Source organism: Bos javanicus, chromosome 29 (genome assembly GCF_032452875.1).
Source record: "Bos javanicus breed banteng chromosome 29, ARS-OSU_banteng_1.0, whole genome shotgun sequence".
Lineage (NCBI taxonomy): Eukaryota > Metazoa > Chordata > Mammalia > Artiodactyla > Bovidae > Bos > Bos javanicus.
The window spans coordinates 26,527,255-26,542,458 of NC_083896.1; the positions used below are offsets into that span (position 1 = coordinate 26,527,255).

A 15,204-nucleotide genomic window follows, 5' to 3' on the forward strand; every position below is an offset into this window, starting at 1 on the left:
CTGAATAGACAGATCAATTGACTTAGAGTCAAATATAGATTCATTAGAGTTCAAAATGAAGCAAGTCAACAAAGAAAAAAAGATAATCTCTCAGATGGGTTTTAAAAGATTAAATGATTCACCATCAGAATTTTAAAATGAAAGATTCTTTTTTGAAATAACATATATGCCTCTGTATATTTAATGATCGGTGAATGATCTCTTTAAGATCACCTAGATTTTTCCTCTCCATCACCACGGCCTCATGTAAACTATCAGAGTCTCCTACTTAGAATAAAGCCACACGCATGCTTAGGATTGTATGCAGGTGTGTGCATGCTCAGGAAAAACAAGAGAAGATTGTAAACTTTAGCTCTGTCTAATCATGAGGTTCTATGAAAGCAGGAAGTAAAGGCAAAGGCACAGTTATAAACTGCCTGGCTAAGTATTGAAGGCATGCCCCAACTTGTACACAGAGCCCTGCAGCAAAGACTGGGAGGTATCTTTTGGTTCCAAGAATTTAAGGAAAGTTTTGTCCAATCAATGGCAGATCACTAAACAGATGAAACATAAGACTTCTGGGTCCACATATAATAAAAAACACAGACTTCACAGAATTAACTCATAAAAGTCACAAAACAAACAACAAGCTGATGCAGAGCAAACGCTGAGAAGAAAGAATTTCATTTACAGAGTTTCCCTATTGTACTTTTTTAATGTTCAAGTTTCAACAAATTATGAGGCATGAAACAAAATAAGGAAATACATATCATACAAACAGAAAAAAACATCAACAGAAACTGTCCCTGAGAAAGCCCAGGCATTAAACAACTACCCTGTCTTCAAGTCCACTGATTCTTCCTTCTGCTTTCTCACTCTGCTATTGAGTCCCTCCAGTTAATGTTCATTTAACTTTTTAACTTCAGAATTTCTATTCTTTTTAAAAAAATAATATTTATCTATTTAGTAATATTCACCATTTGGTGAGAGATCAGACTAATTATTTCCTTTAGTTCTTTAGACATGCTTTGTTTTAGTTCGTTAACCACAGTTAAAATAGTTCATTTAAAATATCTGATAAATCTCTATTCAGTTACTCTGGCTAGAATTTCTAACATGATGCTAAACAGAAGTGGCAAAAGCAAGTCTCATTGCCTCATTCCTGGTCTTAGAAGTAAAATCATTCAGTCTAGTACCATCAAGTATAAGGCTAGCTGGGGTTTTTTCATAAATATTTTTTTATGAGGTTGAAGAAAATTCCTTTCATTCATGGGTTAGTAAATTATTTTTTAAAATCATAATTCAGTGTGGAATTTTGTTTACTGCCTTATCTGCATCTATTAGCCTTTTATCATTATATAATACTCTGGTCTGCAACAATAATTTTTGTGTTAAAGTCTAATTTATGTGATATCAGTATAGCAACTCCAGCTCTCTTTTAGCTCCTATTTGTATGCAATATCTTTTTCCATCATTTTATTTTCACTTTACTGTCTTTTTATTCTCTTTTGAATAAAATATTTTTTTCAATTTTTATTAGAGTATTCTGTGTGTGTGCTCAGTCCTGTCCAACTCTTTGCAAGCCCATGGACTGTAGCCTACACCAGGCTCCTTCTGTCCATGGAATTTTCCAGGCAATAACACTGGAGTGGGTTGCGATTCCCTTCTCTAGGGGATTTTCCTGACCCAGGGATTGAATCTGTTTCTCGTGTCTCCTACACTGGCAGGCAGATTCTTTACCACTCCACCACCTGGGAAGCCCCTTTTTGGAGTATAGCTGATTTACAATGTTTTGTCAGTTTCAGGTACACAGCAAAGTGAATCGGTTATACGTATATCCACTCCTGGTAGATCACTAAACAGATGAAACAGACTTCTGTGTCCATGTATAATAAAGAATACAGACTTGATAGAATTAACTCATAAAAGTCACACAAAACAATATATATATATGTACATATATCCACTCTTTTTAAGATTCTTTTCCTATATAGGCCATTATGGAGTACTGATTAGAGCACCCTGTGCCATACATTAGTGCTTATTAATTGTCTATTTTATGTGTAGTAGTGTGCATACATAAATTCCAATCTCCCAATTTATCCTTCCCTCCCCCTCCCCTGGTAAACCGTAAGTTTGTTTTCTACATCCGTGACTATACTTGTTTTGTAAATAAGTTCATCTGTATATGATATGTTCATCTGTATATGATAAGTTCACAGCATATGATAGGCTTCCCTGGTGGCTCAGTGGTAAAGAATCCAGCTGCCAGTGCAGGAGACATGGGTTTGATCCCTAGGTTGGGAAGATCCCCTACAGAAGGAAATAGCAACCCACTCCTTTATTCTTACCTGGGAAATCCCATGGACAGAGAAGCCTGGCAGGCTACAGTCCAAGAGGTCACACAAGAGCTGGACACAACTTAGTGACTAAACAACAATGCATAAAATTTACATGTCAATTATATACCAATAATTCTGGGAAAAACAAAAGTATTGTGTACTTTGGATGGGTGTGGTTTATCATCATAAATTTGCTCAATGACATTGTTTTAAAAAGAAAAAAAAAAAGAAATGGTATGGAAAGATCAGTTTTCGTTCCAATATCAAAGAAAGGCAATGCCAAAGAATGTTCATACTACTGCACAATTGCACTCATCTCACACGCTAGCAAAATACTCAAAATTCTCCAAGCCAGGCTTCAACAAGTACATGAACCATGAACTTCCAGATGTTCTAGCTGGATTCAGAAAAGGCAGAGGAACCAGGGATCAAATTGCCAACATCCACTGGATCATTGAAAAATCGAGAGTTCCAGAAAAACATCTACTTTTGATTTATTGACTATGCCAAAGCCTTTGACTGTGTGGATCACAACAAACTGTGGAAAATTCTTAAAGAGATGGGAATATCAGACCACCTGACCTGTCTCCTGGGAAATCTGTACGCAGGTCAAGAAGCAACAGTTAGCACTGTACATGGAACAACAAGACGGGTTCCAAATCGGAAAAGGAGTACGTCAAGGCTGTATATTGTCACCCTGCTTATTTAATTTACATGCAGAGTATATCATGCGAAATGCCGGGTTAGATGAAGCACAAGCTGGAATCAAGATTTCCGGGAGAAATATCAAGAACCTCAGATACGCAGATGACACCAACCTTAAGGCAGAAAGCGAAGAAGAACTAAAGAGCCTCTTGATGAAAATGAAAGAGGAGAGTAAAAAGGCTGGCTTAAAACTCAACATTAGGAAAACTAAGATCATGGCATCCAGTCCCATCACTTCATGGCAGATAGATGGGGAAACAATGCAAACAGTGAGAGACCTTATTATTTGGGGCTCCAAAATCACTGCAGATGGTGATTGCAGCCATGAAATTAAAAGATGCTTGCTTCTTAGAAGAAAAGTTATGACCAACCTAGATAGCATATTAAAAAGCAGAGACATTACTTTGCCAACAAAGGTCTGTCTAGGCAAAGCTATGGTTTTTCCAGTAGTCATGTATGGATGTGAAAGTTGGACTATAAAAAAAGCTGAGTGCTAAAGAATTGATGCTTTTGAACTGTGGTGTTGGAGAAGACTCTTGAGAGTTCCTTGGACTGCAAGGAGATCCAACCAGTCCATCCCAAAGGAAATCAGTCCTGAATATTCATTGGAAGGACTGATGCTGAAGTTGAACCTCCAATACTTTGGCCACCTGATGTGAAGAACTGACTCATTGGAAAAGACCCTTGATGCTGGGAAGATTGAAGGCAGGAGGAAAAGGGGACGAAAGAAGATGAGATGGTTGGATACCATCACTGATGCGATAGACTTGAGTTTGAGTAAGCTCTGGGAGTTGCTGACAGATAGGGAGGCCTGGCGTACTACAGTCCGTGGGGTCGCAAAGAGTTGGACATGACTGAGTAACTGAACTGAATGGAAATATCATCCTTATGCAGTTAAAGGGAATAGAAAAGACTCACCTGGATTTGAAACAATAAGCATCTTACAGTCAGGACTATTTTGGACTATGGCAGGAATGACTGACTTCATGATATCCACATTACGTTGGACCAGGTTAAGGCGACTTTCTCCCTCTTGCTGCCGTGCACCTGCTGTAATAATAACTAATTTGGAATTTGCAGATACAGTGTAATCTAAAGAAAGAAACAAAAGAAAATATTTGGATCAAGACTGCCATGATCTCTGTGCCTTAATTCTTTAAAAGTCTATTGTATGGTGATGGTATTAAAGTACTTCACTACTGTCATGGCTCACACTTCCAAATGAACAGATTTTCCACACACTAATGTTATCTTAGTCACGTCTGACTCTTTGGGATCCTATGGACTATAGGTTGCCAGGCTCCTTTGTTCATGGAATCCTCCAGGCAAGAATACTAGAGTTGGTAGCCAATCCCTTCTCCAGGAGATCTTTCTGACGCAGGGATCAAATCTGCATATCTTGAATCATAGGTGGATTCTTTACTGTTTGAGCCACCAGGGAAGCCATGAAATTAAAAGACGTTTGCTCCTTGGAAGAAAAGTTATGACAAACCTAGACAATGTATTAAAAAGCAGACACATCACTTTGCTGACAAAGGTCCTTATAGTCAAAGCTAGGGTTTTTCCAGTAGTCATGTTCTGATGTGAGAGTTGGACCATGAAGGCTGAGCCTTGACGAATTGATCCTTTAGAACTGTGGTGTTGGAGAAGACTCTTGAGAGTCCTTTTGAAAGCAAGGAGATCAAACCAGTCAATCCTAAAGGAAATTAACCCTGAATATTCATTGGAAGGACTGATGCTGAAGCTGAAGCTCCAATACACTGGTCACCTGATTATTAAGAGCTGACTCATTGGAAAAGACCCTGACGCTCAGAAAAATTGAGGGCAGGAGGAGAAGAGGGTGACAGAGGATGAGACAGTTGGAAGGCATCACTGACTCAATCAATGGACATGGGTTTGAGCAAACTCAGGGAAATGGTGAAGAACAGGGAAGCCTGGCATGCTTGAGCCTGCTCATGGTGTCCATGAGGTTGCAAAGAGTGGGACACAACTGAGTGACTGAACAACAGTGTTACCCAGTATAACCTGAAGGAAATCTTGTCACTAATGATTTACCAATGTTCGCATGATTTAAAAAAACAAAATAATAGAACCTACCATCCCTTTTAGCCCACATTTCTATTTTTTATTAAAGCCTGAGGCAATGCAACTCAACTCTCTGGATTCTTAGAAATACCATATGAATCAGAGGTTTAGAATTCTGAGAATTTATGTGTGTTTGAGGATTCGAAGAGTGAGAATGTATAACGATTATTGTGAGGGGCTATGCTTAAGATCATAAAAAAGTTCTTCATTCACATAAGAAAATTAACCTTCTAAATCTGACGACCAGTTGTAAAATATTTCACTTATAAAGCCCAACAACACGATGTTCAGTATCCCATATTGGACTTTTTTAAAAAGTATTATAGGACTTCCTTGGTGGTCCAGTGGTTAAGAATCTGCATTCCTTGGGCTGCCACCCACGTCCCTTGGGGCTGTGCACCCACCACATAGGGACTAGGGTCCGGTGCAGAGTGCTTCATCCTGGAACGCAGTGTACAGCCCAGAAAGGAGGTTGCCCCCTCCCCTGACACGCACAGCATGGTTCCTGGGAACCTGGTGCTAAACCATTACTAGAGGACCTGCTTCTGGGTCTGGGTTTCATACGTAGCAGAGCGGCTCCCTTACAGCAATCTACTGAAAGTCAGACCTCCACATAAGGGTTTAAAAAAAAAAGAAGAATCCACGGTCCAATGCAGAAGAGTCAAGTTCCATCCCTGGTGTGGGAACTAAAACCCCATATGCCTGGGGCAACTAAGTTCAGACACACATTAAAGATATCATTCCATTGTTTTCAGCTCTCACTGCTACTATTGATAAGTCAGTCTGCCTCCCCCTCCCTTTTCTGTAGGTAATTTGTTTTCTGATCATTTTAAAATTCTCTTTGTTTTTAATATTTTCTAATTTCACAAGACTGTGTCTAGATGGGGATTTTTATTTATCCGTCTTGAGATTATTTGGCTTGAATCCATGGGTTGTTTTTCATCAGTTCTCCAAAATGCTAAATCAAAATCTTTTCAAGTATTTCCTCTGCCTGATTCACTCTTCTAAGTAGTATTTTACACTGTCTCAGTCTATACGCCATGATTCTTAACCTGTCATATTTTCTCCTTCTTGCCATCTTCTGGGTAATTGCCTTAGATTCACCACTTGTTTCTTCAAATATGTCTGCTCTATTATTAAATTTATTAATTTTTTATTTCATTCCATTTCACATTCAGAAGTTATATTAATATCTGGTTATTTCTAAAAATCTGTTCTTTTTCTTATAGTTTCCTATCTTATCCTGATATTTTCAAGCTTGCACTTTATTCTTTAAATAATCACAGTTAAATTATAATTTGTTTTATAATTTCTTTATCAGAAATCTACTGCGGCCTCTGTTGGTTCCTGCTCATTTTTTCTTGTAGATTTAATTATTCATACTGTGAGATGTTTACCTTCCATGAAACTTTATTTGGGGAAGTTCTTTGAAGCCTTAAATAAAATGTATTTCCTCCAGAGACTATCTTAAGATTGCTAAGCTTTTATTGGAATTAAGGGCCAACTTGTGGCTCCAAATCCTTAGCAGCCATTTCCCTCTTTTACTAAAGCATTTCTGAGACAGTCAATTTTACTTGTAGTTCCCAGAGATACAGAGAAGGGAATTATTTCCAGGTCATTCTTACATTAAGAAATTGGCAAATTAAGGCCAGCAAGCCAAATCTGTTCTACTACCTGTTTTTGTAAATAAAGTCTCATTGGAATATAGCTACACCCACATGCTTATGTATTGTCAATGGATGCTTTAATACAACAGAAGGGCTGCAAGTTTTGACAGAGACTATGCTGCTCACAAAGCCTAAAATACTTACTATGTGACCCTTTACAGAAAAAAGTTTACTGGTCCCTGGTGTAGTCCACTGGGGTCTTGCTTTATGGGGTTATTTCCTATGCACCTCCTCAAATTAGGCTGTCTCCAGTCTGCTAACTCCTTTGAGGCAGGGAAAACCAAAATTCAAGTTCCCTAGGTTTGGCTAACACTAGCTAGTGAAAACTAGCAACAGTGCTGTTTAACTCTACCATTTCCTGCCTTCATTCAGTCCCTGTTCTGAAAATGTCTTAACTTTATTAAGAGCTTATCAATTCTTTAAGTATTGATATTTATTCTTTCATATTTTTTGCAGAAGTTTTGTTATTTATAGCAAAAGGATTGATTCAGGTACTTATCCTGCCATATTACTAGAAATTAAAAGCTGAATGATTTTTAAAAGTATTTTAATACAGGAGTAGCTTTTTAACTTGACTCTGCTCAACAAATTCAACAGATTAACTGATGTAAAACATACTGATACCCAAGGTATATTGAACACTCTCAACTATTAATAGTAGACTTCTAGTATGTCTGTATACTTCTGTGCTTGTGAGTTGCTGCATATCAAGAATTTGTCATGTTTCTACCCAAACATATTTATGCCAGATACATTAATTACAAAATATGACATAAACCACTAGAAGATGAAGGAGAAAGAAATACATAGTAAACACGACATTCAGGATTAAGATGTGAATAGATTTAACACAGAGAATGTGTCAAGTGAATTGGTAATGTTTTACTTCTTTTGCTATGTGCTGGCTGCATTGATGTTTGTTATACTTAAGCTCTAGCTCTTTTTTATGTCTCAAGTATTTCATAGTTAATTTTTTAATGACTGTTACTATGAAAAATTAAGTTGAATGCTTTAGAAAGACATGTTAAAATAAAGCTGTTTAAAAATCTTTCTTTTAGTTATGAGAAATAAAAATGAAGAAAAACCATAAAAATTTATTAGCATTTTGTGATTAGACTGCTTCATGAGTATCTTTAAACTAATTATAGTACTTTAAAGAAATAGAAATGATTATTACTGGTATGCTATTTAAAAAAAAAAAAAAATACTGCAAAAACTCCAATCAGCTAAGCCATGCTCAAAGGTCTTACCCTCCAATTAGAAAATTAGCAAATGAAGTTCTTGTACATTTACATGTTTCAGGTCAACATAAAATTTTATGATGGTTCTAACAGGCACTTACTTTTAAAAGTAAGTAATTGGGCTCCAAAATCACTGCAGATGGTGATTGCAGCCATGAAATTAAAAGACACTCCTTGGAAGGAAAGTTATAACCAACCTAGATAGCATATTGAAAAGCAGAGACATTACTTTGCTAACAAAGGTCCGTCTGGTCAAGGCTATGGTTTTTCCAGTGGTCATGTATGGATGTGAGAGTTGGAGTGTGAAGAAAGCTGAGAGCCAAAGAATTGATACTTTTGAACTGTAGTGTTGGAGAAGACTCTTGAGCGTCCCTTGGACTGCAAGGAGATCCAACAAGTCCATCCTAAAGGAGATCAGTCCTGAGTGTTCTTTGGAAGGAGTGATGCTAAAGCTGAAACTCCAGTACTTTGGCCACCTCATGTGAAGAGTTGACTCATTGGAAAAGACTCTGATGCTGGGAGGGATTCGGGGCAGGAGGAGATAGGGACAACAGAGGATGAGAAGGCTGGATGGCATCACCGACTTGATGGACATGAGTTTGAGTGAACTCCGGGAGTTGGTGATGGACAGGGAGGCCTGGTGTGCTGTGATTCATGGGGTCTCAAAGAGTCTGACACAACTGAGTGACTGAACTGAACTGAACTGAACCACTTTCAGTTCCAATCATGTTAGACAAGAGGGCTTCTAGTAGCAAGTAAATCTGTTGAATCACATTACCAAAAAGCACACTATATATACTACTTTATGATTAAATAATTATTTAATTATTAGTTGGCCAAAACATAATGTTAATGCTAATCGGGCTAAGCTCTCCATTTCCTCTTCTATAGCTTCAAACTATACCCTGAAACCTGGTTGTCTAAAAAACTGGTTAAAAAATATAGATACACATATGAAAAAAAACAAGAATATAGATAAATGTATCAATAATATTACAAAAACTATTTGAGACTGCATATCTTTGGGAAAACATATACAACTGAATGACAAGCTTAAAAAGCATTTATATAATACAATGTCAGTTGTGTAAAAAACAAACGAATAGAAAAAAGTAAATACACAAAACCATCAACAAGAGAGATTTTAAAAATTTAATACTGTTTTTATATTTATCAAATATTCTCCAATCAGAATGGAATGTTCTTTGTTAAAAATATTAACCTTCTAAATTATATGTCCTAATTACAAAGGTGCTATTTTAAATTTTATACTTATTGACAACAATTTGATAGACTTCACTAGTTTTTTTAAGTTTTGAAAATAATTTTATAAAACTAACCTTTTCCAGAGACAATCTTTGGAGTGTTAAAGAAAAGACTGCCATGCTGAAGATCCATTGTTTCTCCCTTCAGTTTGTCTGTCACAACATCAACAAGGGCAAGCTCATCAGCCAAATCCTAAAATACATGAAAGGTCTGAATAAAATGTTCCCATTTCAATTTTAAGAGAAAAAGAAAAAAGTTTATGTGGTTATTTTATAATCAGACTTCTCTATAGCTCAGATGGTAAATAATCTGCAAAGAAGTGCTACATTTTTGTAGAAAAAGTGGTATAAAAATAATAATTCTTTACAGGAGTTCTTTGGTGGCCTAGTGGTTGGGATTTTGGACTTTCACTGATCCCTGGTCAGGGAACAGAGATCCTGTAAGCTGCAAGGCTTGGCCAAAAAGAAAAAAAGTCTTTTAATGTGCCTATACTTTGGCCACCTGATGCGAAGAGCTGACTCATTTGAAAAGACCCTGATGCTGGGAAAGATTGAAGGCGAGAGGAGAAGGGGACGACAGAGGATGAGATGGTTGGATGGCACCATCGATCAATGGACATGAATTTGAGTAAACTCCGGGAGTTGGTGATGGACAGGGAGGCCTGGAGTGCTGCGGTTCATGAGGTCGCAAAGAGTCGGACACTACTGAGCAACTGAACTGAACTGAATGTAGTAAAGACACCAGAAGTTAAGGTAAACAACAAAATGCAGCAAAAAGTATTAATTGTTTTGCCTTCAAGTAATTGTTAAGTTTTTTAGAATTGTTTTTTCTCCCCACTTCAGATAACATCTTTAAAACAAACAAAAACTTATGAAATCCTTTCAAAGGATTTTATTATATTTAACCCTTATGCCTAATTTCTGAACTTGAAGCTGTTTTTTAGTATGAATCCTTATGGCCAAAAATGAAAGGTAGGCACCTCTGGGAAACCACTTCATGTAGCTTGGTATATTACAATTAACATTAGCCCTCCAACTTAGGGGTAGGTAAGTAACCATACACCCAGACCCAACCAATTGTTTCATCCTTCCTTCTGGACTCAGTAGTTACTTCACAAATGGGCATACGGCCCAGGCATAACAAATGAGCACAGTGTCTGTGAGCTTAGAAAGTGGAAGTGAATTCTGGCCCTTTCACCTCCTAGGCATGTGACCAGGAGCAAGCTCTTTAACATATATGCTTCAGTATTTTCATCTATAAATGGAGATGATAACAGTATCTGCCTCCTAAAGTTGTTATAAAGATTTAAAAATACCTTTAAAACATTTAGAGAGGTGAAAAACTTAACAATGAAAACTACAAAACTGCTGAAACAAATTAAAGAAGAAACAAATAAACAGACATCCTATGTTCATGGACTGGAAGATAAAGTATTATTAAGATGTCAATACTACTCCAAGCAATCTTCAGATTTAATGCAACCACTACAAAATTTGTTTCAAGAATTAGAAAATTCCATTCTAAAATTCTTATGGAATCTCAAGAGACTCTGTATAACCAAAACAATCTTCAAAAGGAATAAAGAAGGTGATCTCAAGCTTCCTGATTTCAATATTTATGACAAAGCTACAGTAATCAAAACAGTGTGGTACTGACATAATGAGACATATAGACCAATGGAGCACAAGAGAGTCCAGGGGGGAAACTCCCACATATGTGGTCAGGTATTTTTTAACAAGACTGCCAGGATTATTCAATAGGGAAAGGACAGCATTTTCAACAAATGGTATTGGGATAACTGCACACTCACATGCAAAAGAATAAGGTTGGACTGTTTACATTATACCATAGATAAAATTAACCAAAAATGGATCAAAGAGCTAAACGTAAGCCCCAAAACTATAAAACTCTTAGAAGAAAAGATAGAGGGAAAACTTCATGACATTAGGTTTGGCGGTGATTTTTGGATATAACACCAAAGGCACAATAACAAAAATAAAAAGATACATTGAACTACAAAGTCAGAAAAAGAAAAACAAATATTGCATGGTAATGCATATATATGGAATCTAGAAAAATGGTACATATAGTACATATGAACTCTTATTTGCAGAGCAGAAATAAGAGACACAGATGTAGAGAACATATGGACACCAAGGGGGAGAAGGAGGTAGGATGAATTGGGAAACTGAGATTGATATATATACACTATTGATACTATCCATAAAATAGATAACTGATGAGAACCTACTCTATAGCACAGGGAACTCTATACTCAGTGCTCTGTGGTGATCTAAATGGAAGGAAGTCCAAAAAAGAGGGGCTAGGAATGACAGTCAGGTAGGAAGGCTAGGGATCCCTAAGGGGCAGGAGGAAATAAACTGCAAGTGGCAGACGTTTTTCTCTCTCTTCTAATCCTCGGAGAAGGCAGTGGCACTCCACTCCAGTACTCTTGCCTGGAAAATCCCATGGACGGAGGATCCTGGTAGGCTGCAGTCCAGGGGGTCGCTAAGAGTCGGACACGACTGAGCGACTTCACTTTCACTTTTCACTTTTCTGCATTGGAGAAGGAAGTGGCAACCCACTCCAGTGTTCTCGCCTGGAGAATCCCAGGGACAGGGGAGCCTGGTGGGCTGCCATACATGGGGTCGCACAGAGTTGGACACGACTGAAGCGATTTAGCAGCAGCAGCAGCAGCCCATATCAGCTCTGATTTTGTAGAGTTAAGAGGAAAGAAAGATCTTGATAAGTCAGTCTGCCTCCCGCTCCCTTTTCTGTAGGTAATTTCTTTTCTGATCATTTTAAAATTCTCTTTGTTTTTAATATTTTCTAATTTCACAAGACTGTGTCTAGATGGGGATTTTTATTTATCCGTCTTGAGATTATTTGGCTTGAATCCTGTGTTGTCGGGACACTTGGTTACACCTGAACTTAACTTTGAGCTGCTAATGGCTCAACAAACCAATGCATTTTTCTTATGGAAATATTTTTCTAAAGCTATGTTAATGAAACTATGTATTTGCTTTGGAATCTGCCTTTCTTCAAATGGGTTCTGCCTAAGAAGTCAAGCGGGCCTTAGGAAGAAGTACTGCAAACAAAGCTAGTGGAGGTGATGGAATTCCAGCTGAGCTATTTCAAATCCTAAAAGATGATGCTGTTAAAAGTGCTGCACTCAATATGTCAGCAAATTTGGAAAACTCAACAGGGGCCACAGGACTGGAAAAGGTCAGCTTTCATTCCAATCCCAAAGAAAGCAATGCCAAGACTTTTCAAACCACCACACAATTGCACTCATTTCACAAGCTAGCAATCTAATGCTCAAAATTCTCCAAGCCAGGCTTCAACAATACGTTAACCGAGAACTTCCAGATGTTCAAGCTGGATTTAGAAAAGGCAGAGGAGCCAGAGATCAAATTGCCAACATCCACTGGATCATAGAAAAGAGCAAGAGAATTCTAGAAAAACATCTTCTGCTTCATTGACTATGCTAAAGCCTTTGTGTGAATCACAACAAACTGTGGAAAATTCTTAAAGAGATGGGACTATCAGACCACCTTACCTGCCTCCTGAGAAATCTGTATGCAGGTCAAGAAGCAACAGTTAGAATGGGACATGGAACAATTTGAACTGATTCAAAATTGGGAAAGGAGTGTGTCAAGGCTGTATGTTGTTATTCTGCTTAACTTATATGCAGAATACATCATGGGAAATGCCAGGCTAGATGAAGCTCAAGCTGGAATCAAGACCGCCAGGAGAAATATCAATAACCCAGATATGCACATGACATCATCCTTATGGTGGAAAGCAAAGAGGAACTAAAGAGCCTCTTGATGAAGGTGAAAGAAGGGAGTGAAAAAGCTGGCTTAAACCTCAACATTCAAAAAACTAAGATCATGGCATCCGGTCCCATCACTTCATGGTAAATAGCTGGGAAACAATGGAGACAGTGACAGACAATTTGGGCTCCAAAATCACTGCAGATGGTGACTGCAGGCATGAAATTAAAAGACACTTGCTCCTTGGAAGAAAAGTTATGACAAACCTAGACAGCGTATAAAAAGCAGACACATCACTTTGCCCACAAAGTAGTCAAAGGTCTGGATGGTTTTTCTCATATCCAGTCATGTATGGATGTGAGAGTTGGACCAAAAGAGCTGATCACCAAAGAATTGATGCTTTAGAACTGTGATGTTGGAGAAGACTCTTGAGAGTCCCTTTGACTGCAAGGAGATCAAACCAGTCAATCCTAAAGGAAATCAGCCCTGAATATTCATTGGAAGCTGAAGCTCCCATACTTTGGCCACCTGATGTGAAGAGCCGACTCATTAGAAGAGACCCTGATGCAGTGAAAGATTGAAGGCAGGAGGAGGAGGGGACGACATACAATGAGATGGCTGGATGGCATCACTGATTCAATGGACATAAGCCTGAGCAAGCTCTGGGAGATGGTGAAGGACAGGGAAGCCTGGTGTACTGTAATCCATGGGGTGGCAAAGAGTCAGACACGACTAAGCAACCGAACAACAAAAATGTATACATAGAGCTGATTCACTCCACTGTACAGCAGAAACACAACACTGTAAAGCAACTATATTCCAATAAATTTTTTAATTTAAAACGTGTGTGTATCAAAGGACACAACCAACAGAACAAAAAGGAAACCCAAGGAATGGGTGAAAAATTTTGAAAGTGAAATGAAAATCACTGAGTCATGTCCAACTCTTGGCAATCCCATGGACTATACAGTCCATGGAATTCTCTAGGCCAGAATACTGGAGTGGGCAGCCTTTGCCTTCTCCAGGGGATCTCCCCAACCCAGGGATCAAACCCAGGTCACCAGCATTGCAGGTGGATTCTTTACCAGCTGAGCCACAAGGGAAACCTAGTATTTGAAAATCATTTACCCTAATAAGCAGTTAATATTTAGAATATAAAAAGTACTCCTACAACAACAAACAACTTAAAAATGGGCAAAAGATTTGAAACAGACACGTCTTCAAAGCTATACAAATAGCCAACAGGCACGTGGAAAGATATTCTGGAAATAGTAAGGAAAATTAAAGGACTTCCATTGTTATTTTATCAAATTAGGTGCTTTTGTTTTATAATGAGCAGGTAATGCTTATATAATTAAAAAAATGTAAGTATAAGCCATTGGGAAATATGATTTTCATACATTACTCTTCAAGAAAGGCAAAGTGATGAATTACTTTAACAGAAAACGTTATATTAACGAAATAATGTAATAAATGTTTCTATGAATAAATTTAAATAGTCTGACTAAACACATATGTGTGCTTAGTCACTCAGTTATGTCCAATTCTTTGCCACCCTTTGGACTGCAGCCTGCCAGGATCCTCTGTTCATGGATTTTTTTCCAGGCAAGAATAGTGGGATAGGTTGCCATTTCCTCCTCCAGGGGATCTTTTCGATCCATGGATTGAAACCCTGGTCTCCTGTGTCTCCTGCATTACAAGTCGATTCTTTACCAGCTGAGCCATCGGGGAAGCCCGTAATATTAGCATTATTTTGCTAAGGTTACATTTTAATCTTAACAAAAATAATTTAATCAGTGTGTCTCCTATGAATAAATTTACACAGCCTGGCAATGCTTCACACATGGTAAACTCTAAATAAATGTTTCTTAAGTAAAAAATCAGGTGATACTTCTTTGCTGTCAAGGGGTTAACCCTGCAACCCTGCGCTCAACATCTACAAGACCTATCAGTGCTCATTTATTTTCAGCCACAGTATAAGCTTATCACTTACCTTCAGCAAGATACAAATCGCACACGCCATGCCTACAGCACCAGTTCCAACAATGGTGATCTTACTCTGGGAGACTTCATCTTCCTCAATTAGATTCTCAATAAGCTGCTCCTTGACAGATGACATTTTGAGAACCTGATAGAGATAATG

The 15,204-nt window shown here is 37.9% G+C and overlaps 1 protein-coding gene across 4 annotated transcripts in view; it reads right to left on the reverse strand.

The window, feature by feature from the left end:
- Nucleotides 1-15,204, reverse strand: part of LOC133241128 (L-lactate dehydrogenase C chain) — a 33,052-nt gene that overhangs the window by 17,425 nt on the left and 423 nt on the right. For 3 of the 4 annotated variants that reach the window (XM_061406246.1, XM_061406247.1, XM_061406249.1), the window contains exons 2-4: nt 15,055-15,189; nt 9,360-9,477; nt 3,945-4,118 (exon numbers count right to left, since the gene is read on the reverse strand). In XM_061406246.1, coding sequence (XP_061262230.1) covers nt 3,945-4,118; nt 9,360-9,477; nt 15,055-15,180 — 418 coding nt within the window. In that variant the 5' untranslated portion in view covers nt 15,181-15,189. The remainder of the gene's footprint in view (nt 1-3,944; nt 4,119-9,359; nt 9,478-15,054; nt 15,190-15,204) is intronic. The other variant, XM_061406248.1, reaches the window with a different exon arrangement.